This window comes from Corvus cornix, chromosome 7 (assembly GCF_000738735.6).
Source record: "Corvus cornix cornix isolate S_Up_H32 chromosome 7, ASM73873v5, whole genome shotgun sequence".
Classification (NCBI taxonomy): Eukaryota; Metazoa; Chordata; class Aves; order Passeriformes; family Corvidae; genus Corvus; species Corvus cornix.
The window spans coordinates 19,617,969-19,645,122 of NC_046337.1; the positions used below are offsets into that span (position 1 = coordinate 19,617,969).

The window sequence follows — 27,154 nt, forward strand, 5'->3', positions numbered from 1 at the left end:
ATACACTGCAAAACAAGGTCAAGTTCATCAACAGCAATAGTAGCAGTAATATATGTGTCGCATTCCATATACTCTTCCTTGACAGAAATGTTCATGGAAGCCAAAACCATACTATTAAATTTCATACTATTTTCTGGAATTTTTCAGCAACTGTCTGGAAACAAGTATACTACCACAAATGAGAACTCTCTGTCTGGCCAAGGCTGGGAGACCCAATCCAATCTTTGGATACCAAGTAGTCAGTGAACCTTAGGTTTAATCATATGTTTGATGAGAGCATTGGGTGTTTCACTAAATTAACTACAATACCAAATCCTTGGCTTAGATCATAGAATTGCATAGAATTTAAGGAAATAGGAAAGTCAGAAAATAAGAAAAATTAGTGATTTATAAATACTAATTACTTGAAGAATAGTAATTTGATTAATAAACATTTACCCAATTCATCAAAATAAATAGTTTAGTTTAACTAAAACTTCTACCAGAAGAGGAGAAATACAAAGTTGTAGTTGCTGATACAATTACACAAACCACAATGGAATCATAAGTTCATTTTGCTTGGTTATTAAGTACAGTAACAGAAAGGGTAGAGGGAAATTGCACCCAGTCACAAAGCAATGAAAGATACAACATGTGATTGCAAGTGCCTGTGCTGCCTCCCTTGCATATCAGTTATGATTCAGTGAAGCCATTTATAGAACTGAAACTGGAAATCTGCTGTCCTGACATTTTGTGTCTTATTCCCTATTTCACATCTTTCCTCTGTACAAGAAAAGGGCTCACCTATTTGGGAATGAGCATCGTATGCTTTAACATGCATAATGTTACTAATGCCCCTCCTAATGATAGTCATTTCTCCTCCATCAGACTTCCTCACTCGGACTATTCCACCAAGTCTCCAATCAGTGAAATAGGCATAACCTATTTTGAAAAATATTTAACATATTATAGAGCAATATGACATAAAAGATCAAGCATAATAAAAAAACCGTAGAAGACTTTTCATGTAAATTTAACCATTTTTCATAATTGTTTCATGAAAAGACAAAAGAACCTTCACCACTTATAATGCTGTCAAAGTGCTTCAGTCACAGGCAGACATAACATAGGAAAGCCTTCTCAGATTTTACTGAAATTGACATATAACAAACCCAACCAGCATTTCAAATTCCAAGGCAATTTTAAGTCATTCATAAAGACTACTTTCCAGAAAACTTTAGAGTATTTTTGAAGATATTCTTATCAAAATAAAAATCAAAAGGGGTCATATATTGACATCTTTCTTCACAGACAACATAAATCCAGTAATAAAATCTACATATAATTATTTATAAACATAGAATTATTAAAAATACATATAATTATTAAAATCCTGAAATGCTGACCATCCCTGGAATGGTGATTCACTTTGTCTGTTCAGTATGAATAGCCCACCTTGAAAGCTATAATTAGTACAGCATATCTGACTTGTTGCATTACATGACCCACCCAATCTGTCTAAAATTAATTAAAACCAAATATACATAGAAACGAGCAAGAAGTACTGAATACATATTTTTAGTAGAAATTTCCAGGAGTGCTTTTTTGGGAAAACCAGTATTAAAAAATCTCTGTCATTTTGTGTCGCAAACTCACAGATCACCATATGAAAAGAAAAATCGGTGATAATAATAGATAATATTTTTCAATGCCAGACTTACCTCCAAAAATAGTAAGGCCAAATGGGTGAGTCATCTGAGTAATATGTTCAAGAGTCCGTCTGTCCAGCCCATCAAAGGTGCTGTGCTCAATTTTATCAAAAAAAGCATCCACCCAGTACAACCTCAGAGAACTAGAAATAAGGAAAACATCATAGCTCTTTAAGTGACATTATGTCCATTAGGAAGCACTAGCATTTTCTTAAATAATAATCTTAAACCTACAAGAAGCTGTTGGGGTGTGTGGGGAGGGATTCTGAGAAAACCTTACATTTTAAGGCTTTTCAACCAACTGAAAGATAAGGTCTTCAATAAGAGTGCCAGTGCAAGCAATCTGACATCATTCCTTTGTTTTTAATCCCTAAGAGTTTAAAGGAAGAAACATGTTGGCTCAAAAAAACCTTCCTTGTCTCCTGCGTTGCCCTTACCTCCAGTCAATGGCGAGGCCATTAGGCCAGCCTAGCGTTGTATTGACAATTGGCAAGGCATGGGATCCATCGCTCCAGGCCCTCATGATTTTTGCCGGACGGAACCAATCTGTCCAGAATATATACCTGAAAGGACACATGTCAGAAGACACATAAACTAAATAATCTAATGTGATTAAACAGAGCAAATATTTGAAACAGCGTTAACATTTTTCTTTGTACCACATCCTTCACATAACTTCAACAAATACAATTTCATGTTGTCCCTCTTCTGAATTGGCAGTAATACCGACAATTAATATTTATCCTGTATACAATTTCCAGAACCTTTTGAAGTGTTTTGGCCCTTTAGATATAAAATATCCATAACTTGGTTAAAATTGTTAAGGTTCTCATGTAATTACTGACAGAGAAATAGAATCAATCAAAAATGCATCTTCCAGGTAAAACTTACAAGCAAGCATGAATATTAAAAAGAATTTTCTCCTGATCCATTTGACTTATGCTTACAGGCAAAGAGTTGAAGTTAATGTTAAATAATTTTATGAAGCAGCAAACAAAAAATGTTGGGATATCCAAGGATCCAGGTTCAACATTATTCTTAGGAGATTACTTTCAAAAATAGTTTATTTGGTTACTCATGAAAAATCAATATCCAAGAATTAGGAAATTCAGTAGTACGACATTACAAAGCCAAACTATGCTGCGAAAGAAACACTGTTTTGTCATTGGCAAAGAACACAGAGTATGGAACTTGAAAGTAAGCATTTCCATCAAAGAAAACCAGGGCTTTATTTTATGTATGGAGTCACATATTGTAAAGTCTTTATGAAATACAGACAGTAGTATCCAATATGGTTCAAATAAAGAAATTCAGAGAGATAAAATGATGGAACCAATGTCAGCAGTCTGGGAATTGAAAGGATATTAAAAAACAATTTAGCAAACTTCATCTTTCAACTGTGAGAAATAGCTTTCTAAGCTGAGTGACACAAAGAAACCAAGTTCTTTTGCCTTTTTATCAATGAACAGAAGTAAAAGAAAAAATACATGGTGCTTTTAAAGATAATTCTTTCGAGTGCTTCTGTCACATGGATTCTCTCTCACCTTGCCCTTTCCTCTGGATGCTGAATCCTAGGCTGGAATAAAACAAACAAAATAAAGACAAGACAACTGAAAAGGGATGGTATTTTGAAAAGAACAGAAATCCAGAACCAGATGTAAGTCTAACCTCATCAGTTATGTTTAAACCATAAGTTTGTACATACAGTTTAAAATGAGAATCTAAACTTACCCAATAACAGGATGAACCACTATTGAGCGAGGATTATTTAAATTCTGAACAATTGCTCTCCTGGATTTATCTGCCAGCCTCATCACACTAATGCTTCTGTATCGAGGATCTGTCCAGTATAGGTTCTTTGAGATCCAGTCAAAGGCCAAATCCTCAACACTTTCCACTCTATTAGCAGTCAAGATCTCTCTTCCTAGAATTTATAACACACATAATGATTGGGAAGGTTTAGGAACTGGGGAAATAACATGAGTGCAGTATTCTATTGACAAAACTTGTGGTTCCCCTCAGTAAAAGTGCTACCTCTGTGCTACTTCATATAAAGACCAATAACCAAGGGGAAGGAGGGGTGCCCTTTGCTCTAGACAAAGAAGGTGTATGTCCAGGAGCTCAGCTGCAAAAGAGGAGAAATAAAGACTAGCCAAAGGTCAGAGAAAAATCTGTCACTAAGTTTACACTGAGAGTTTTACCAGTGAAGGTCAGTAAGGCCAGTGCAGTAAGGACGTCTTGCTCAACAGCCAGACTTTACTCTTTGCATAGTAATGGTCAGCTGCAGTCTACCATTAACCTGACCCAAGGCAGCAAACAAGTGCAGAAGATTATATGCTGACATTTGATCATTATAAATTGGAGAGAAACATTCTGTACATTAGCAAAATAGGATTTCCAAAAATCTCACAAACTAAATGTTCTTTTTCTGTATTACAGTATCATAGCAAATATCCTGCTCTCCAGATAGGGAAATTAAAATAGAAACACAGTTTCCTACTACTGAAATGAATACTTGTCTGCATAAACAGACTGGTGAAGGCAAATAGTAGTTGTGAGAAGTACCACAAATAGTTACTTCCCAAATACATTCAGAAAGTTTGTCAAACAAGAGACTTCAACAAGTTTAATATTAGTTGAACAAATATTTTTGAGAAACATTTTCCACATTACTGGGGTTACACTGAGATTTATCTGTGTATCTCACAATGTGACTTTTCACGGGTTTTTTTAGAAAAATATACATTACAGTCTCCTTACCATAATTACTCTACAATTCCCAAGCATGATTCTCACCTGAACCATCAGTTTTCTGTTTATAGATCATGTCTCTACTTGTGTCTGAAAAAAAAATTGTGTCATCCTGAGCACAGAAGTCAATTCCAACAAAGTATGAAGGGCTCCCTGTTACAGGGATGATCACATCTTCCTGGGTGGAGAGATTGAATGGGATTCCCCGCACTGCCATCTGGGATGAAAACAGCAGAAACTGCCGCACAGCTGTGAAAGGAAAAATCAGACACAGACTTTACTTATTCACAAAGAGAGACACCTGAGCATTAAGAAAAGATTTTAATTTGACAACACTAATAGCCTGGAAGTGGAAAAAAGAAGAATGAGAAAATAGGGATTTAAATACTCACAGACCTAAAAACTGAAGAAGAAAAACAAAATCCAATCCAGAATATTAGGTGATGTGGTCAAGTATTCCTCTCATTGATACTGTGGTACTATACACTTTTAAAGCAAGCATTATCCCTATGAAAGCAGAAATCATCTTCTGTACTTCCCTCTTTACAATCATCTATAAAAAAATAACTCACAGGCTCTGTGGAGCCTCCATAAAACAAGGCTAGCCAGATAAATGCATAGCCAAATAGTAAAATTAGAGACAACATATATGACTTAATTTGTCAGTAGACAGTCATAGTAGACCTGCATCTGTGACAATTCTGCACTCAGATAGGAAGCAGAAAATTGCTGATGGAAACCTACAGCTCCAAAACTGAATCTCATATTCTTGCCATATGTGTTCAAAGGGAGAAGACCAACCTAATCTGCACATTACTGCACAGGAAAGCAGGCTTATGTGCTCAAAATAGCACAAAATCTGCATATTAGCAAGTATTCATGCTTGATTTCAGGATTAAGAGCTTAATCATACAGCTGTCTACATGTATTCCACATCTAACTCTCTTAAAATCCTCATTAAAGGAGGCGAGTTTAAGTTGTGGCTTGAAATGAACATCAGCAGAAATGACTACAGTTAAAGCTGTCAGAAACAGTTGTGAAAAGACGTGAAATCCTCAATATATTGAAGCTATTGAAGAGAGGAAGGATGTTCTAGAAGTAGCTCTAGAGCTAATGGAGTAGCATTATTTCCAAGGCATTTTCTCACCAACACAATGTCGTCCATCCACATGTAGGTCAAAGCCCAGAATACACCTACACCGATAACCTAGGCCATCGTTATCTGTTTTGTGGCTGAGAACGCAGATCTGTTCACATCCCCCATTATTACTTCCACAAGGATTTCTTACTGGAAAATAATACAGATAGAATTAAAACTTCTTCTATTAACCTAATGACATAATTATCTTGATTTTTCAGGATTTTTTTCAACATCCACAATAAATCATGTGGACTATGTGAGAGTTACATCACACAGAAAACATACCCCACCAGTTCTACCCTGAAATGCACTGAAATCCCATCAGAGGTAACCATGATTCAAGGAATTCTGCTCTGTACAGAGACACTCAGCACACAGCATTAAGGACATAATTTGGGCTATAGTCTTCTGCACATAAACCTACTTCAGAATTGTATCTCGCAGGATTCATTGAATACTGGTAGCATTTTCATTGCATTCATTGCAGTGTTGAGGGAAAAATTTCCAAACACTAATACTGCTCAAACCTACAGGTTTGACTCCACCAAGTATCAGTCTATTTATAAAGCTCCCCCTACTCTTAAATGTTGCATTTGACCGTTCATTAGCTACAAGAGTTGGATGAAACAACTGTGTGATAAAAATCAGCCCAGTTTTACAATACAAATTTATATATCATAATTATAGTTCCTTACAGCAAAGTAAAAGTCTCATAATTTTTACCAGTTTTTGGTAACATAGTTCCTAAACCTCCCTTCATAATCTTACTAATGGTCTTACCAAATGGCTGCCTGGCAGCATGGTAAACTGTCACTCCATAAGGTCTCAGTGAAGACTGGTAGATCACTTGAGGGTTAGACTCTGAAAATTTGTTAGCTTTCACCACTGCCATTTTGGTCCAATCAGTGAAATAAACATTGTGTTCAAACAAAGTGATTCCATACGGATGAGGAATCAGTGAGCCTCCATGAGCTACTGTTCTCCTGTTATAAAGATGATTTAAAATTATTTATGAAATATTACCTAGAAAATAACATTATTAACAGAAGAAGGGATACAGTATTTTTAATTCATTCACTAGCTTTTGCTTCAACAGAGAAGCTACTAAAGTACAAATGAAAACGACCAAATGAACTGAAGAGATAAAGCTAAACATACACAGTTCATCAACCTAAAGGATACAGCAGTAAAAATAGACCAAAAGGGTTAGAAAATTCCAAGAAACACAATGAGCGAGGATGAGAGAAGATACCGACATTAATGTTATAATTTAATAAATGAAAAAATACCTTGAACAATAAACATGTCAAATGAGCAGAAGACTGTTTTTCAAGTCAATACATAGAAGGTATACTAAAGGGGACTTTTTTTTCTTGTGTTTGAGTAAGTGATACTAATCACAGAAGCAGAGATAAGCAGGCTTCTAAACAACACTATGCTGTAAGACACAGTCCCATAAAAACTCAAGGACTCCCTTCTTGCATGCTGTCATTTAGTCTCCCCAGCATCATAACAGGGTGAATGTTGACTTAATTTTTGACAGCAAAGACATAAAATGTAAGAAAAGCATTTAATACCTATCACACAAATTAGTGTTTTGAAGTGGAGTATTTCCTATAAATTCATTCAGCAAAAAAAATGCAGAGATTATGATGGAAGATAATGAATATCATTGAAATAAATGCTTTAAAAGCAAATGCTTTAAAAATATGTACTGTACTGGTGGACTATAAAATGTACATTATATAATAAGGGCAAGAGGTATTCAAGGTCAAAAAATAGCAAAGAATGATGAATTAAAGACTGTCTAGAAGTAGCATGACACAATAGAGACAAAAGTGCATCACATTCATTATGTTGTAATTTTCATCCTTTGTGTATCTCGTCTTGTTAGACAATCCTTTTTTGAACTAGATTCAAAATAATCAGTGTATCTGTAGCCTCCAAGGAATAATGTTTCGCCTACCTTTGAAGTCCATCATAAGTTACAGTCTCAATGTAATCAAACCGGCTGTCAACCCAGTAAAGTCTCTTTGACACAATATCCAGAGTTATTCCAGCAGGCCAGCCTAATTTTGTTTTTATCAAATCCTGACGATTTGTGCCATCCATGAAGGCCCTTTCCACTTTAGGATCACCAGACAGACTGTCCCAGTCTGAGAAAAACAAATAACTATAAAGAGATAAAAAAGCAAAAAGGTCACATTTCCTTGAGATTTTATAAGAAACCCAGTGTTTTACATGGAATTTAAAACCAGCACTCTTTCAGAACAGAGTTTGTTTCTCAGCTGGCATACTATGAAAACATACTTTACACTTTTTACACAAGAAGTAATTTGCATTTTCTTTTATAGAATAAATCCATAAAGAAGCATGCTTTCACCCAAAAGACCTCATTAATACTGATATTCCTTATTAAATCACAGACTTAAGTTTACTGCCAGAAATAAGCCAGTGACAAATAGTCATATCATGAAAGCAGCAGCCATGAAAACAAGTTGCATGAAATTCCTCTTCCTGTTCTCTGAAGATCCATGTTTTCATGGCTCACATATACTTCTGAAGCATATGGGTTAGAAGACACTAACTTTCTTAGCTTCATTCCATCTCTTTATTTCAGATAGTAGGACATCTGTGGATGGTATCACAATTGGAATCTTTAAGGATAATGCTCCTCTGCAGGGCAATTCCACAGGTCCCATTTTCAGTGCTGCTCATGCACACACAACTCCAGCCATGAAACAGATCCCACACATTAGCAATAAAGGCATTGTAGAGCTCTCTCATAATTTAAGGTGCAGAATAGGTTAGGATAGAATGCAAATGTTTAAAATATTTTATATCTGGTTCTAAAATGATCACTCTTGCTGTTTCTTACTTGTCTTCCTTTTACATGGGGATAAAGGAATTTCTGACATCTTTTACCATTATCTGATAAGTATCACTTACCCAACAGTTGGATCAAGTGCTATTCCTCTAGGATTTCCAAGATTTTCAGCAATAAGAGTCACACGGTTTGTTCCATCCAAGTTAACCATATCTATTCTGTTCACACTGGTTTCAACCACATATAGCTTATTGTTAACCCAATCCACTGCTAGATTTTCAGGTGTGTCAACTGAAACATTCAAAACTTCTTGGAAATCAGAGCCATCAATATTAATAGAAAAAACCTGAAAACAATACATACATTGTCAGTGCCCACATGATGTTTTGGTAATCACAAGACACATGGTATTTGTCTTTTATCATCACATTGAGCACAAATCCACAATTGGCCACCAGATACAACCAAGTTACCCTCTATGTTATGCCTTAGGTTAGGATTTTTGCAAAAATCTGGAAAGCAATGCAAGAATTGCAGGAAGCTTGCCTTCAACTAGCATTTCTGCAAAATGGACAAGATAACCAAGTGAAATAGCCTTGTCCTTTAGCAAACATGACTAATTGCTGGTTAAAAAAAAAAAAATGAGGGAAGTGCATTTGCTTTCCAGGAATCTAGAAAAACCCAGTATTTCCATTGATTGAAAACAAATGAAAATGCTTTGGTAAAGCTCTCAACAGTGGCCAGAAACAAGAGGAGGAGCTCTTACTACAGCAACCACTAAGGGGAAATGGCAAAATGAAGAAAGAAAGGGAAAGCTCTCCATCCTCACAGAAAGGAGGTCTCCTTGTGGTCTCCTTTATCTAAGGCTAATTTTAACAGCGTCCTGCCCAGAGGAATGGTGGTGTTATTTTACAAGGAAGCTCAGAGCTACATGAAGCAAACAGTCCAAACACGGTAATTTTACATATATAGTAATTGTGTGATTATAACACTGGGTAATATGAAAATGTAGATTTTTTTTTTTTGAACAAGAGCATGAGATTTGGAATGCATTTAAATGAAAATACAGACTACCAAGCAAATATGCACAAGAAAAATAAGAGCTGAAAGAGTTGTATCATTTCAAAGATACTTCAGTTCCAGGTAACGATAATCAAGATAACCACGTAACTGTCTACTCTGTTCTTTGGCAACCCTGTTGATAAAAGAGCTTATGGGCATTAGGTTATCACGCAGTACACTAAATGAGATAAAGATGATGCAAAACACAACCCACAATTTTCTGGTTTACTTTACATCTTAAGCCTAGGGAAAAAAAAGACAAAAACATGCCTAGTAATATCATTATTTTAAGACATCAGGTGGAAATATTCCTCATTTAAGGAAATTCTAAATGTGATTGTCTTCATCTGGATATTCTAGCTAGGATTTAATTAGATTAATTAATCTTAATTAATTAATTAGGATTAAACTATATTGGGGCAGATAAAAAGGCAGTCCTGACCACCTGGGGTGTGCAGTGAAAAACCCCATATTATCTTTTATTTATACCTATTATAAAGACAGAATAAATCTCCTGTCTCATAAAAGTGCAGATTTGACTGTGACTAAATTCAGCCATTGACAATGGGAAGCAATGGGAACCTACTACAGCCTCAATAAAAATGCCAGAATTGTGAACAAGTCAAAAATTGTGCATACAAATCTTGTCCTACTTGACAGCCATGCAGTGAATGTTCTTTCCCACAGAACCAGCATGGAATTGTAGTGAGAACTATATTTTTTATTACATGTCTTATGTGTAGATTCAGAATAATGACAATGAGACCAAATTGATCCATTTAGTGGTGTCAGCAAGAGCCGGGTCACAGATTCTCCTTCACACTGCATAACAATCAATGTGAGGACAAATATTGTGGAGTTTCAGCATTTGACCTAAGACTTTTTTGGTTTCCATAAGTTATGCACAGAGAAAAAGAACAAGGGTGCCATCCAACTTCCACGAGAGTCTCCAGACTGTTTTTTTAAATTACTCTGCTCTACTGTATCTTGAAGCTAAAATAATCTCTCTTCAAAAAAAAAAAAAAAAAAGAAAGAAAAAGGTAACACAATATTAGCTCATTACACAAAATACTGTCAATATTTGTTATTCAAGCTCAATTACAGTGCCATTTGAAGTATATGAAGAAATCTGATTTTTATCATCTTGGAAGGCACACAGCTTTTACATTTTAAATTATCATGTTTCAAAAATTACCAAGAAAAATTTGCTTCGTTTTGAAAGAATGTCTACTATTTCTCTTAATTAGTTTTTTGGACTGAGTCTCATGTAAAATTAAAAGTTGCTCAAGACATTCCCATATAATAGGATTCTTTGTTTAATATGTCACATGTAATAGTATAGTTGAAAAAATGCAGTCATTAACATAAAACATTTCAAGGAGCTTTTTTGTTAGAAAACAAAAACACAGCCAGCTTTGGCTCTCAAAAATGAGGGCCTATCAACACATTCCACCTCTTGCAGTTCTCTACTTCCAGATACACAGAAATATATTCTTCTTGAAATTTCTACCAACCTTATCTTGCACTGTATCGGTCCAAAAGATTCTGTGCAGGTAAAAGTGAAAGTCCACTCCAACTGCAATCCCACGATTCTGTGACTGCACCAAAGTACGAAAATTTCTTCCATAAAGATCTCCAATCAGTAAATCACGGCCATTGGAAAAAATAATTGATGCAACACCAGCTGAAAGCAGGGGTGACAAAGATACGATTACTCTGCAGGCAAGATATTTTGCAAAGGGGCATTGCAATACATACATACTGGTTCATACACACTGGACAGAAGGTTTTAAATAGGTGCTCAGACTACTATCTGTATAAATGTTTCTATGTGAGTACTAACTTTCTGTGATTTGCCTTTGGTTTGTACACTCAGAGCAAATCAGGCAGGAACAGCTATTTAAAGCCCTACCAGATAAAACTTTTATAAAACCCCTGTGCATCTAAACACCAAAAGACGATTTCTATTAAAGCTAAAGTGACTTATAGCAGGTACTAAATTCTCCCATTTATAAGAGAGAAATACTTAGAAAATTGTGAGATGAAGACTGGTCCATAGATGTGGCTGAAGAAAGAAGGAAGGGGAGGGAACTGAGCAGTTCTTGCTTTTCTAGGAAAGAAGACTGCTAATCAGCTATGCAAGCAGGAACTTCCATTCCCACTGATTTTCTGCAGGCAGGGACACCTGCCTTACACAAAAGCCTGTTATGACATTACATCTCCACAAAGAAGAGTTTCCCAGGGCCTGCTTTCAGAACAGACCAGGAGGTCAGGAGCAGCAGCCTACAGCTGATGAGGAACTATACTCTTGAGAGGCAAGTACTCTTGCAGAGTTCAGACTCAGGGTCACTTGAAGCCAAGAGCATGGCTTCTCTCACAGGCAAGTGTTCGATCTCACCATTCAGCAAAACCATCTTCTGGCACAGTTCTAGAAAAAAGAGGTTTCGTGATTTCTTGATCGCACTACGTTCCATAGAGAGCATGACAGAAAACTGCCTCCCACAGAAACAAGAATTCTTTTTGTTTGGGAGTGCTCTGGCAATAACCTCCAAACTCTGCAGAAGTCAGGAGTGATGAAAAAGCAATGGAGCCTAGAAGACACTTGTTGATTAGAGGAGAAGCAGCCCTGATGAGGCAATCAACGCTGACCTACACGTCAGATGCAGAGTTCTGATATTTGCCCATATTCTCGAAGCTGTCCTGATCATAGGTCCTTAGGGGCAGAGTTAAAATCAAAGAGAGCTGTATGGCACAGACATGGAAACTACCCCATTTTACCTAGCTCTGTCTATTTGCTCAGCAAGACACTTGAAGTGCACTAACCTGAAGTGTTGGCCCGACAGTGCCGGTGATGCTCTAGGAAATAACCTTCTACACAGTGGCACTGGTGATGTCCCACACGATCCTCACACAGCTGGTCACAGACACCCCACATCTGACAGTCATCAAAATCTGTCAAGTGAATAAGGCATATTTATAAAAAATTTTGTGTATAAAACTGATGTCATAATTAAGAAGCTGCAAGTTTGTCCTCTCTGCTTGCTTTATATCTACTTGCAAAACTACAGCATGAAGAGAGAGGGTTTGCATGTTTTTCCCACAATGTTTCAGTTTTGTATTTCTGGATAACAAAAAACCTGTGTTTCCTGCCCAGGGAACTACCTGCACTTCTGCCTCCCCATCCCCCCCAAAAAACCTAGCTAACCAATCAAAAAAAATCTAAACCACACCTTTCAGGAGAAAAGGAAAAATTGTTTGAAGGGATGTAATTGTCTACTTTCCACAATGCAGAATATGTCTACACAGTATTTTTCCTGCAACACATTTATACACTTGGCACACACCAAGACTTGGCTGGATTTAAGCCCACTTTGAAGGTGAGCACCATCTTTATGTCAGTGCAGAGCTCAAGTCTTTAAGTCCTACTAGAAGGCAGTGCTTATTAGTTCAGGTTTAGTACCATGCTAACAGGTATCTGATTTACAATTAAAAGCTGTCTGTGTACCAGAACCAGCAAGCAAAAGTTCCTTTTGGCATGCAAAATACCATATACAGAGAGTACTAAGATCTGGAACTATACAGTACTGACTGTCAGCCATTCCTTCATCATAAGTTTTGCTCCGATGACAAATATATGCCTAGATTTCAGCAAACCAGAATACATTGACTCAGATTTACAAGCCAGAGTCAGATAACTAGGTTTACAGGGCAGTTAAAAAACAACAGAAGGCTCACTGAGACTGCACTGGGTTTGGGAATGTATCCTTCATGTATTTCCCACAAAAGTGTGCAAAAATGGAGGAAATTTTGTGCCTTATTTCTCTGTCTCTACAAAGAGCAACCATTCTGCCATTGCAGCTTATACAGCCTTAGGCCACTCAGTAGTCTCAAAAATACAAAAATCTCATTAAAGACTGAGCATCTGAAATACTTTTAATAAAAAAACCACCATAGCTGGGGTTGAAAACTCATAACAGATATTTACCCTGTTTACTTTATTAGGCAGTGCTAACTTTCATGATACTGAAGTTACTCTATTTCCAGCTACTGAGATAAATCATTTGAGCTACCAAGTTACAGCAGCTTTACAATTACCTTTACATTCTTGTAAATATTCTTCTTTTTCATGTAAATTATGTATATACTGGAATCCCACAGAAGACACAGCCTTTCCATAGTGCAAATACAAAGCACCCTTTTTATTTTCAAGTCTAATGTTCTGCTGTCTTCATATACAGCCACTTTCCAAAAGTAACAAACAATTTAACACCCTTAACTGTTTTTCCAGGCATACAACACACATCGCTGAGGCAGAAACAAACTCTCTCTATGTAAACACTTAAAGACCAGAAAAAATTTTGATAATAAACCAGCAATCCAATAGTACATATTTTTAAACCTAATCATGCCGTCACTATGTCTTTAGGTGTAAGTGAAAAAGGTCTTTATGATATCTCTCCAGTTTGTTTCTGTGTCACCATGCTGCCATTGTGCTACTAAAAATTTTCATACATTTGCTGACTCCTGAGATTTTCTATTTGCTAGTACGTCCACCCAATTCAAATTTACTTGCCTTCCTGGAATCCAAACTTTCCCAATGAGTTGTGAGAAGGTACTAGATATCTCTAATCACTGGACTTTACTCACCAATACAAGTACGACTGTCATTGCTACTTATTGTATATCCTGCAGGGCAATAGCACATCCCTCCTAATGGAGAGGAATGACAGCGATACTGGCAACTCAGCGCAGCGCAGCGTGACACATCTGAAAGGGAAATAAAATATTTCAGAAACACACCTATTACCAGTAGAACAGCTTTCTGACTTAGTAAGAGTTACAAAATGAAAACATTTCGATGATGAGCCGTCGATTTCAAGTACAGACTCTTAAAACTAACCAACAGAGAAAATTATGTGCAAAGTTCCACAAAATCACACATATTTACATACATGCAAGCAAGGGCATGGAACACAGAAGATAAGGTACTGTTTTTAATAGGTTTTTAGAACAGAGTTAAAGGATAAGCATCAATCTTATATGAACCACCAATGGTAAGTGCTGTGTATAAAGGTGAACAGAGGAAGCCATCTGCAATGCACCAGAACTCACAAGATCTACTTGTGAGCAACATATCCTTGAGCTCCATCTATTGGCATGTAGCCTCATCATTTACTCTTCTATGCGTAAAACCTCTACTACGTTATATTAAGAAGAAAATATATATTACTCCAATATATTAGAATATACTGTTTGCATTGTGTTCATAGAAAAACACTTCTTTATCCTTTCCTCCTCTCTCTCTTTCTCTCTCTCCTTTTTCTCTCTCTTTTTCCTTCACTACTTCTCCTTTTCCTTGTACTGCTATTTAATAATTCAGTGATAGGCAAATAAGTTATGATTATAATACATTTGAAAAAGTAGGAAGTGGAAGTCAGCATTTTCCTTTTCCTCAATTTCTTCTGTTAAATGCCTTGCTTTGCAGTTCATTTCTTCTGTAACTACCAAACCACTCAGCAAAACAAGACGTGCTTTTTTACAATAAGGTTTCATTTCCTCTTATTTTTTCTGCCCTCTTATCCCAAAAAGGCATGATTTTGTTCATAGGAATTTTTATCTTCCTAGAAATTAAAATACATCAGTCCTTGTCCTCAGAAGGATTCAATATTCGTAGGATTAGAGTGAAATTAACAGGAACTATGCATGCTCATTTGCATCCAACAGAAAAAAACAGTGTACCACTAATGGCGTAAACATACATCCCAGGTCAAATATATTTTTTGAAATTCTAGTCTTTAAAGTGAATTAGTCAAAGCTTAGGATATACTGATGCAATGCTGTGTTCTGATCAGTACAAAACGTTACTTCTTACACAAAGGGACAAATAGACATTTAAATACAGAAGGGATATAGCACACCTTTCCCTGACTTTGTGAACATATTATAGGGTACGGAGAGCAAGTTAAAATCCTTATTCGAAAATTTCATGTAAAAATTTTACAAAAGAAATGGTCTTTTGCAGCATATATGTCTCTTTCAGATCATCCAGTCAAAACAGTGCCAATGAAAATAGTGAGCTTCCGAAATTTCAGTATTGTTTAGGAGACAAAAGGTGAATGTAAAAAGATATCAGTACTGATATTTCTGCTATTCTGTGTTTGTTTTTTATTCTAATACATACTGCACTGTCTGCCTGCAGTGATGTTAGTTTCATCTTCTCCTTCAGGGCAGTCTACAGCTCCATCACACACTTTCCCAATTGGAATGCAATGCCCTGATCCAGGGCAAGCCCACTCTCCTGGGTAGCATTCATGGCGACCACTTTCTAGGGAAATGAAAAACAAGAATAATAAAGAGTCTGTTTCAAATATTACTTAAAATTTCTTCTCTAACAGCTTCCCACAGCATCTCTATCCTTCGATATTCAGGTTTTTTTCTTGCACACAGTTGGAAAAGACTATGAAGAAACATTATATATACTTACTTGTCATGCTTTCTTTTACGTTCAAACTACAATGCCAGCGATACTTGAGTAGACAACACGTGAATCCCTTTAGCTTTCTGTTTTGTTAGAAATGGTAACACCATTTAGCTTTAAACTAACTGGTGCACCAGAAATGGAACTATAGTTTTGTGGTTTCAAAACACATAAATGCTGTCTGGATAAAGAGAATAATGTTCATCATAGAAAAGGACAATGAAAAAGAACTCTCATCCACACTTTCATTCATTAAAATTTCTCTTTCTCACATAACAAATCTTGGCAGGATCTGAGTTAATTTCATTTTGAATCAATGGGTTTTGGTTATTAGAAGCCTCATGTCTCTTAACAGATGACCTGAAAAATCTGCACAGGCAGAAGAACCAAAAAAAATATAAAAGAGAACATATAAAAGAAAAAAAAAAAAGCTATTGCTATATGCTAAACTTAGTTTGCATCATACTCAGTATCACAATAATTCTCACATACACAACAGGAAAATATTGCCAAAGTGAAAAAGATAAATAAATTGAAGCTGGAATTCTAAGGTTTTAAAAGAAATGAAATGTATTCAGAGTATCTTTACTGGTCTAAATTTCATAGATGTAGCTTAGTGTCATCTTTCTCTGAAAATACTATTGGAAGTTAGCAGTAGTATTTACCACATCCTCTTTCATCTTCATTGTCTTCACAATCATCGTCTCCATCGCAAATCCAGCTCTGATGAATGCAACGGCCACTCGGGCAAGTGAAGAAGTTGCCTCTGCAAGTTGCATAAGCTATGGAAAGAAACATGAGAACATCTAATTGCTCTGAGCAGCTAAAAGGTTAAAAATAGCAATATTGTCTCAGAAATGATAATTTATTACATCTCCTAAAAAACTGAGGGAGTTCCATGTCTTGTATATATTGCAAACACTGCTGGTTTCTTCTCATTTAGATATGAATTACCTTTGGTTCATGCTGAAATTAAGACGATGACAAAAACATAAGTGTATCTATATGTATAAAGAACCAAACTGTCACTCAATCCAGCAAATTCGAATAGTAACCATGTACCCAGGAACTTAGCAGCAAAAAAAAAGTCTATCAAAGTAGCATAGCAATTTTCATCTTTCTATACAAAGGAGTACTTGTAGAACAATGATTAGCTTTTGATGTCTGTATAGCTAAACAATCTGCTTCCTTCTATCTGCTTAAGCTAAGTCTTAGTAAAACAGTTAAAGAAGGTGGGGAAAAAAGAGAAACATCATACTGCAAGAATTTTCATCACTCCTATCTCCACAGTCATCATCATGGTCACAGATAAAGGCTCGTGGGATGCACTCTCCATTAGCACACTGAAACTGCGTACTGGTACATCCACGTGCTGAAAGAGATTGTAGCACAGAAACACATACAGAAAATCTGTCAGAAAACTACAGTGTTTTACTCCAAAAGAGGCTCTATAAAGCAAATTTGTTTAGGATCACTCCACACATGGGACTTACTGCAATTAGCTTCATCAGAAGAATCTCTGCAATCAACTTTGCCATCACATCGCTGGCTGGCATTAAAACATGCTCCATTTGCACATGATAACTGTTCACATCTTGGGTAGTCTGAAATAAAAAATCCTTTAGTATTAGCACAAATGTCAACAGAATATCTTGATTTAAAGGAAAAAGGGAAAAACTCCATTACTAGTAGTCCTATACTAGTAATCCATTTATACAGTATACTGTATTCTCCAACAAATATTCAAGAATATTCTCTAGATGGATGCTACAAAACCTTGTGAGCAACAAGAGAAAAATTAAATGCCTTCCCACACCCCAAAAAGATTTGCAACCCAAACAGTTTACAGTATCATAGAAAACAATGGAACACAAAAAGAGAGCAAGCAGTGAATATTTGTTTTATTTATTTGTACCTCAGTTTTAAAGTACCCTGATCTTAATAAAAATGTTTCGTTAGCAAAGGAGTTCCTGAAATTTACAGTTCCGAGGTCCTCTTAAAATGCCATGAGTTCTCAAACTCAGACACATCAGGCTTTTATGGTTTTGCTCCAATTAAGCCAAGAATATTAAACTTCCAGGTTCCATGAACAGCGTTAGAACCTCTGGTTTTTATTTCTTGCTCCCCCCTTCATGAAGGAAAACAGATTCTGCAGAAGTAATGATTTTTCAGGTTTTGCATATTCTACATATATAGATGAATATATAGGCAAATATAAGGGATTATTTCAAACAACTTAAATTGAAGTCTGAGAATACTTATGCATACAAGCAGTCAGTGAGGTCAGTGGAAGTATCCAACAAATTAAGCATACGCACATGCTAGAGTTGAGTAGGAGAACATGAGCTCCTAGTTTAGTTCATTGGCATGTAGACAAAAATTACACCTTTCAGTCAAATGGCAAGTAAGAAAGCAAATAATTGTTAATTTTAGAAATGAGATTTATTGAAACTTTGTCTCTATATAGAAGATAAATGAACTCAAGACACAGAAGAGCCAAGTTACATTTTGCACCTTTTCGATTTTCAGTTTGAATTCTTATCCCATTTTTCTTCTCTAGGAGTTAATAAAACAGACAGAGAAGGGTCTCAGGCACATTTTCATTCATACTCTTGGAATTCAAAACTTGGGTTATAAAATTGCTTCAAGTAGACCTCAGAAACCTGCAATTTTCCCAGACACTGGCAAACAGTTTTCCTTGTTTCTGCGGTTCCGTGTATTATCACATTCTCACAAAACTTCCATTATCCATGGAATAGGCTTACATGATTTTAACTGTTAAATCATTAATATGAGAGGATAAGCAGCTGTGTTCATGTCCACCACAAGTCTAGCCAGATTATCTCCCCAGCTGATTCATTTCCATTTCATTTGTTTTCACTGCAGTTAATATAAGGTGGTATCCTGCACGTAGGAACAGTGTGTGCCTAATCAAAGAACAGCAGTTGCAGATTAGCAGGGTTCCAGCTACAGCATTACTACTTGTGGCTTTTAGTCATAGTTCCCCATCTTCCATTCCAAAAGTCTGACAATGCCAACACGTGCCCTAAGCATTGGCCCCACTTCTCAACAAGACAAACACCTTTCTAATGCAGGCTTCTCACCCTTTTCTTGCTTTGGTTAGGCTTAGAGAAAATTCATAATGCTCTGGAAACAACATTGTTTCTGAAGTGTTAGCTCTGCCTACAGAAAGGACTAAAGAAAGGCCTGACCTGGGGCCATGTTTTATGTTCACTCTGGAATTATGCTTCTTCCCTGTCTGAAAACAGAGAAGGCATCACAGGGAGGAGCCATCAGGAGTTCTATGGCCCAGCAGAAACAGCTATGGCAGTACAAGAATACCATGAATATTGTAGGGCAGATGGAAGAAAAAGAAGAATACAAGATATGTGCTTGTAAATGCACTGAAGTAGAAAAGCTTCCATGGGATTTATAATGGATAGTTTTTATCCATTTTAAGTAGTAAATTTAGTAATTTCCTAATTAATTTCCTAATTTGGAAATTTCCTAATTAAATTTCCAATTTAGTAATTTCCCTCACTTTTCTTCATATCCCACAGAAATACCTCCATTGATGTTCCAAAGTGTTTTCAGTGGACTGATGTCAAACAAATAAACAATTGAACCCTTTGCCTTGTACTGCCTGTTTCTTCAAGAATGCCCAGGCAGACTAAGGATCTAGCCAGTAATAAGATTTTCTCAAGCTTATATTAAACTCCCTTTACAAAAAGGGAAACTTTGTCAAAGTCTTCTCTCCAGCAGCAGGCCCGGAAATACCCTCAGCCTAGCAAAATCTTTATTATATTATGAAGCCTAGTGTCTTGTATAAATATAAATCACTATAAAAAAATACCAAGAAGAGCCATAAGTAAAGATGTTTTGAAGATACTTCAAAATATACATTCTGATTAAGTTGGTGTTTTGCTAGAATGTGAACAAATACTTTTTTTTTCTTATTCTTTTTTCAGAACTGGTGTACAGATTCTTTATTTTAATTGTACATGCACAAGTAAGAACATTCTTTGAAAAGCCTGATGGAGATTAATTTAATTTTTTAACTCTGTACAGGTAATCTCATTTCCAATCCCTTGAAGTTAGTAAATTATAGTTCTGATCGCAGCCTGCTCACTGATCTGAAAGATATTTTTCACTGCATTATGCATTGCACATTGTACTCTTTGCACCTTATAGCACATTATTTTAATAAATTGGTTTTAATTATTTGGGGCATTAAGAACTGAGCCTCATGAAAAATGGCAAAGCTGTGAGCTACACCAAAGGCTGCAACCAATGAACTGCATGGTTCAGGTGCATCTGTGCCATCAGGACAGTTCCACAGTAGCTGGGTTAGTTTTATGTGAGGAGAATTAGAAAAGGTAAAAGAACCAAGGAAGAAACGCTGGCTTCTGTGAAAGCTCAATGCTAAGAGCATGAAGGAAGCCAAAACAGAACTTCATAACAATACTAGGATATCTGAAAACAAAGGAATGCCTATCCTTGCAATTGCAAAAACCCCAGGACTTAAACTCCCTTTCTTTCTCTCCAAAATTTAGAAAACATTAACCATGAGGTTAGTTCTTCTACTCCTATCACCAAATGGGGAGTTCTTAAAAGGAAAAGAAGAATCTGAACCTTGGTAGTGAGAGAGTAGGAATGGGATAAACTCACGAAACTGAAAGACCTGCACAATCTAGCTTAATTAAAAGCTCTTCAGCAAAAAAAGTTGCAAAGTATCTCAACATTTTTAAATAAAAGTGGGAAGGTCTTACATCAGTCACTGTATTTGGGGCTTGTAAAATAAACATTTCCTAGCTTTTATTTGAATTTTCATTTAAACTAAGATTTCTCTGTACACACCAGATCCAAGGTTAGTGCATTTGAGTATGAAACCCCATAGCTGTGCAAGAACTGATACCAATCAGAGAAATTGATCGTACTGCCTCTGTTGTAGGGGGCATATGGAAAAAGTGTCAGTACTCTGTGAATGACTTGCCGGGGTTCTCTTCCAGGCAATGAAATTTTTTTTCTTTCCAGGTTGGTGATAAATGGACTAGAAAGAGCAAAAAAGGAAGGATAAGGTTCTCAGTTAAAAGGACAACTAGGTAGGTAGTTTACACCTAAGGAGGTTTGGGAATACTGCTGTACAAGAGAGAGTGAAAGGAGACAATATGAATACAGCATTAAGAGAAAAGTGAAGGGACAGAAAAAAATAGAAATACTGTTTTCTTTCACCTTGTTTTGAATGGTCAATAGCCTCCAACATAAATACTGTTTCCTTTACCTTTTCCTCCCAAGAACCTGTAGCTAATTTTACAGAAAACGAAAAAGAAGAAATTTTTCCATAGTCATGACAATTCCTATAAGATGAGCTTTGTGAAAACAGGGAATGTTTTTCACCTATGTTCATTCCAATGCTCAGGAAGAAAGGGAGCTCTTCTTTCTCTCCCCTCCCCATAGGCATTTTCTTAGCCAAAATACTTTTACACAATCTGTCTTCCTGATGCATGCCAACACTTCAGTTGCAAAATATAAATAACTGGCAAACACCAGCACAAATGACAGATGAAGCACCCTGCTCCTTGTAACTGTTTTGGGGCAACAGTTGCAAATATATTTAAATGGCTTCTTTCAATGGACAGGTGGAAGATGCTTAAAATCTATGTCACAGGAATTGCGAAATCTACATCATTTTGTGCTCTGCCTAACACTTCTGTTCTGCAAGCTGGAAATAAATCCATACAAAAACAGCAACAGGAAAAAGTTGCAACTACTACTTGATTTGGCACAAGCTGATTTCTGTCACACGGTCAGCCGTATAAGCTTCCATAACCCTCACCCATGTTACAAGAAGGAGAAATAAAAAAAAGAAAAAAAAAAGGCAATTTCCTACTAACAAGTGTCTTTTATTGCAACATTTGAAAACATTTTACGAAATAAAGTTAATTAAACGTGTTTGACTCACTGCCATGAGTCACCACCTCACAGTGGTCAGACCATTGCCCAGACAGCTCACATCCTACCAGCGACACCAGGAGGGAGACTTACTCCAAGCCCAAGAGTTCTCTGAGCTACATGATACCAGGCAGTGTTCATAGCAGAGATGCTTTCAGATCTGGCAGACAGACCAGACTCTCATTCCTGGCCTTAATTCCTGATTTTTATCCCTGAGACTCTAGTCTTTGGCTGCTTGCCTTAGACTGCTCCAGTTTTGCTACTTCCTTGTCCCAAACTCTTCCTGGTGGAGATATTTCCTCAGCCTGAAGTTCTCCCTTGTCCTATAGCTGCTACATGTCATTTGTCCAACATCCAGAATATTAGTCTCTGACTACAGTATTTTTCTTCTTTCTTGGACTACTTCCCTCATGATCTCTTCAGTTCTTGATCTCTGTTCACTTTCACCCTGGTCTCCGCAAATTAATCCCAGAGCTGGCTGCCCACTTCCTGACCACAGCAGCTATTGAGCATAGCAAACAAGAGGCAGGAATTTACAGGTTAGGCAGCTGACCTATGGCAGCAACTCAACACCAAAATTAGAATCAAAAATACAGTGTCTCTTGGCCCACACTCAGTCCACTAGCTTTAAACAACATTTCTTTATATAGTACTGCCCCTTTCTCCCTCACAGCCTCCATGTAGCACTCAGCTGCCAGAGCAATATCCAGAAAGGTTATTCTGTCACAGCAAAGCAAAATGGACGTGGCTGGGATTTTCATTTTTCAACTATGAAGCTGAGGCAGAAGAGAGAATTCTACCTTTAACTGAAAGAAATAAAGTATGTAACACAGAAAAATTACACCAGTGTTGGCTACCTACTCCCAAAAAGCATTTGCTATGCCAAATGGTCTGCCATTTCATTCTATGTTTCTGAAGTTTTAAAGTATTTGCTAGCTGCTGACTATTCAAAAAAAAAGCTAGAAAACAGTCCAATATGTGTATTTAAAGAAAATTAAAAGCCACAATTTTATGAAATCGAAACAGCTTCAGTGCACTAATTGTATAACCTGTAGCTGAAACATTGTTCTGATGTTTATCTTAGCCTTTGCATGGGTAGTTTTCCCTTGCTGTTAATCCCATTAGCAATAAAATTGACTAAGGCTCTGAATTCTTTTGTTGTGGTTTTTTACATGTTTAATTAGACAGTTACTTTATAATGGTGACATTTTGCATTTGACTACTCTCTTAAATAATGCAGCTTATTTGGAAATAAAACTTTATCTTCTTTACAATCTGAATCTGTTTCCAGGAAGATGAGTGAGCACAAAGCATAAGTAAAGGGACCTAAATTTGCATTTTGTTATGCTCCGTGAAACACCAGAATCAATTATAGTTTTATTCTTTGGTTGTTCACGGATGTTTCATTGTTATTTATGAAAACTTTCAGTTCAAATTAAATAAGGGAAACTTAGTGACAAGGGAAAAGGCCAAAATAGTGCTATTCCTCTTACATTTATATCAGACAATGTGGAAAAGGTAATACACTAAACCATGGGAAAAATGAACATTCAAAGCAAGTCTTAGAATCTGCTACAAAAATTGCCTACACTAATCTGTACTATACAGTTAAACATAAAATCACCAAACTTTAAATTTTATTTTATGGCTTCTGTTGAAAGTTCCAGGCCTTGCAAAGACAAAAAGGCAATAAAATTAACCAGCCTTCCTCAAGAGTCTTGTTATTACATTTTTCTTGGATCCTCTTGTCTTCAGCACTGCCACATTTCTTTAAACTAGTCCAACCTACTTTCAAGGTTCCAAGTCACAGTCATTCTTCTGTCTTAGAGGGACTGTCAACACTTATTCTAATAAACTAGAGTAGAGGCTGTTGAATGATAGGAGGCAGTCCCTCTCCTTGGGGCTAAACATGCTGCCCCCACAACAATCATGGAGCCTATTTGCTGATGCAGCAGTGACTGGGTTTCCCCCACAGTAGTAGAGTGCTACAGTTAATGAATCTAGAGGGCCCTTTCCTAACTGCCTTTTTAATTTACCTAGCTGAAAATATTAAACTTGAAATAAAATGTGTACTTCAATTTTCAAACATCACAGCAGCTTCTAGCTTGAAAAAGGAGCTTTAAGTATAATCCTTAGGACTCCACTGCCAGCTGACCATGTAGTCTTCCTTTACACAGCACATGCCCTTTTTTCCCCTAAGGGCAGCCATTACCAATATTTTATTTCTTGCTTCTTCGTCCATCCATTACCACCCTAGCCTCTTCCCCCACCTCCCACCTTGGGTCTGGTTCTAAGTGAAGTTTGCAGCTAGATCTTTTTCCCAAAGGCACACTATGTTCTAACAGCTGGAATAACATCTTTTATGTTAGATGTCACTCAGGATGTGTGAAGCTTTTCCTTAAGGCTAACAATGAACAGACATGCCTGTTACACACTGTTGTGTAGGTATTAGACAAAAATATTTCTGAAAAACATGGCCTCTGTTCTGTGGCCAACTTTCCTTTCCATCAGTATTCAACCTAGGCCAGAATCTAGGGAGACTGTCACCAGACAGGCAGCCTCAACTCTGGGGAAGTTAGAGTGAAAAAAACTACTTGTCCATCTGCATTTTTTTGGCACAATGTAAACAACTTGTCTGAATACAATATGACTAAATCATCTCCACAGGAAGCTGCAGTCTAGAATACAAATGCTTTTGAGAGGACCAAATCTCCTCAAATAAGTCACCTGGAGTAAAATTTTGCTTTTCTGTACAGGTTATAACTACTACTGATTTCATATGGAGTATGCAAAAAGAATATGAAAGAATTTGGCAGTTAGCTCCAAGTGTCCCAAAGCTATAAGCCAATTAAACATGGTTGCTTCTTTACTGTGCAATATTAATTATCTTTCAGACAACAAGAAACAGTATGACCTGTTCCTGTAGTGGCAGTTTGCACTCGAGTGCTGTGATAACAGATCTGTATCAGAACTTCAGCTCTAATACACAGAAGAATCTGAAATTAAACTCTTGCAACAAAAAGCATATTGTGGTCATCCTGTCTATCAAGAAGCCCTTTAATCTTACAAATGTATTAAAATGCCACAGAGAGCTGAGATGAAACCAGATCTCGTGCTAGGAGTTAAGACTCACGGCAGACTCTTTCATCTGTTCCATCAGTGCAGTCCTCCACTCGATCGCACCAGTACGCGCTTGGGATGCACTGTCCATTGGAACACGTGAACTGCTGGCTTGAGCATGTCCTTCCCGCTGCAACAAACAGGCACACAATCAGTCTTTCCTACCAACCAACACTTTTTTTGAGGAAAAATATTTTCCTTCCTCTTTAACTACTTCATCTTTCTCATAAATATCAGTATAACACATTCTCCCCCTGTATCTTGGTGTACTCAAGGGGGTTAAAGAACACTTGACAAGCACACGGCAGATAGCATAGCTCTGTGGGGGCTCCCGTAGCCTGCAAGGTCACTGCTTTTCTCCACAGAAGAATTGACCTCTAGGTTAAACATTACCTCCCTATAATTATTCTGCCTAAAACATTAAATTACCAATTCTCACTGATTTAAAGTTTTCTCTGTTATTTTATTTACTGGGTCAAAATCTGTCAGTAACTGTAAGTTATTCAGTCAACCAGAATGTTACAATGTAAACACAAGAGATTTGGAGGCAAGGCACTGCTTTCCAATACAGCCAGGGCCTCAAGTGTCAGGAATAGTTTGCATATATAACTTTATATATGGAGGATTGAGAATGATTATGTCTCTTCTCTTGACAGCTGTCAGTAAAAAGCAACCACATCAATTCCACTGTTCAATTCCACTTTGATTCCACTACAGCTAAATTACACTTTCAGTTCTTAGGCAAACTAATATGAATCTGTGAAGATATGGCTGAAGGGCAAGCTGACTAACTTCTCCTTCCCTCTGCCACCTGCACATTTGTTTCTTTCAAATGCATGTTATATCTCAACATCATCCCAGTCTATACACTGGCATCTTGTCATCTGCTGCTCTACAGGGGCTCTCTACGCCTTCTTCTGTCAGCAGTGTTCCCAAAATAAGATCAGCTACTGGGATATTAGTGTCATGAGGAAAAACAAGAGCAACACAGTAAAGTAAATCAACTTTCTGCATGTATGACTTCCAGAGCTGTCAGCCAGTTTTTCCAAGAAAAATTTTTAACGTTTCAAGGAGGAAAATCTCTAGCTTTCCCAAACACTGAGATAAAAAGTCCTTTTAGAAGAACAAGAACAAATACCAGGAGATGACTCAAAAATGGCAGCAGCACAGTGCCACTGTGTAGATACTAACACTCATGATTAACCAGTACATGGTGAACAATGTTACAGTGACCCAGTTCAAAAGTCAAACCCAGAGCTGTTGCTCATTTTGCATTTTGTATTCACAGATTCCTTAGTTAAAATATAACCAGCAGCTGTGCTGACACCTTCTCAGAGGACGAGGGGAGCAAAAGCCAGTTAACATCATTCAGAATTATCCATCCTCAGTAGATGAGGATGGAATCAAGATACAAAAACAAAAACCAAGTCTGTGAGCAAAATCTTTCCAAAACAAATATTTTAACCTCCCCAGGGATTGGTGAGTAGCTCCAGAGCTGTTCAGTTTAAAGAAGTTATCAAAAAATTATACACACAATCAACATGAAAATAGATTGATCTTATCCTCATCACTTAAAGTAAATTTTAATACTAGAAATGGCAGAAAAAACATCCTTCAGAACACTAGAGTTGTTCTCCTGTCTAATGCAATAATGCAGAGAATGTAATTAGGTGCAGTAATCATTCAGTTCACTGTTCAACACTGACATGTACTTATAGCCCTTCAAATGCTTAGTCATGAAATTCTAAGCCAGAGTAACATATTTTATTTCTCTATTAATACTAAAAAAAGAGCAAAGCCCGTGGCTGTAGCAGTTAGGCTGTTAAATTATTTTCTTGATCTAAACTGTAGAGAGAACACTAAGCACTTTGTTTGAAAACAGCAACTCAAACATGAATAATACACTGTTTAGCATGTTTAAAGTGAAACACTAATCAGAATTATATTCTAAGTTTAAGTTGTCCAAATGATAATTAAAGACTAGACTTTTACCATATAGCAAGACCATAGGTATTTCTCCTCTCTGAATGTGAGAAAGAACAGCTCTGGTAATTCTAAATAATAATGCTACTAAATAACACTGATGAAAATCATACAAGAATATTTATCAATGGTTGCTGATCATTGATAAGTCC

The 27,154-nt window shown here is 36.7% G+C and overlaps 1 protein-coding gene across 4 annotated transcripts in view; it reads right to left on the minus strand.

Annotated features, from left to right (window-relative positions):
- The window catches only part of LRP2 (LDL receptor related protein 2), a 118,807-nt gene that overhangs the window by 72,673 nt on the left and 18,980 nt on the right, over window positions 1-27,154 (minus strand). For all 4 annotated transcript variants that reach the window (XM_010406826.4, XM_019290235.3, XM_019290234.3 and 1 more), the window contains exons 4-20: window positions 25,033-25,149; window positions 17,441-17,551; window positions 17,206-17,319; window positions 16,613-16,729; window positions 15,651-15,794; window positions 14,117-14,236; window positions 12,293-12,421; window positions 10,984-11,153; window positions 8,530-8,753; window positions 7,547-7,753; window positions 6,361-6,563; window positions 5,587-5,727; window positions 4,485-4,688; window positions 3,420-3,612; window positions 2,126-2,251; window positions 1,701-1,831; window positions 784-921 (exon numbers count right to left, since the gene is read on the minus strand). In XM_010406826.4, coding sequence (XP_010405128.3) covers window positions 784-921; window positions 1,701-1,831; window positions 2,126-2,251; window positions 3,420-3,612; window positions 4,485-4,688; window positions 5,587-5,727; window positions 6,361-6,563; window positions 7,547-7,753; window positions 8,530-8,753; window positions 10,984-11,153; window positions 12,293-12,421; window positions 14,117-14,236; window positions 15,651-15,794; window positions 16,613-16,729; window positions 17,206-17,319; window positions 17,441-17,551; window positions 25,033-25,149 — 2,589 coding nt within the window. The remainder of the gene's footprint in view (window positions 1-783; window positions 922-1,700; window positions 1,832-2,125; window positions 2,252-3,419; window positions 3,613-4,484; window positions 4,689-5,586; window positions 5,728-6,360; window positions 6,564-7,546; window positions 7,754-8,529; window positions 8,754-10,983; window positions 11,154-12,292; window positions 12,422-14,116; window positions 14,237-15,650; window positions 15,795-16,612; window positions 16,730-17,205; window positions 17,320-17,440; window positions 17,552-25,032; window positions 25,150-27,154) is intronic.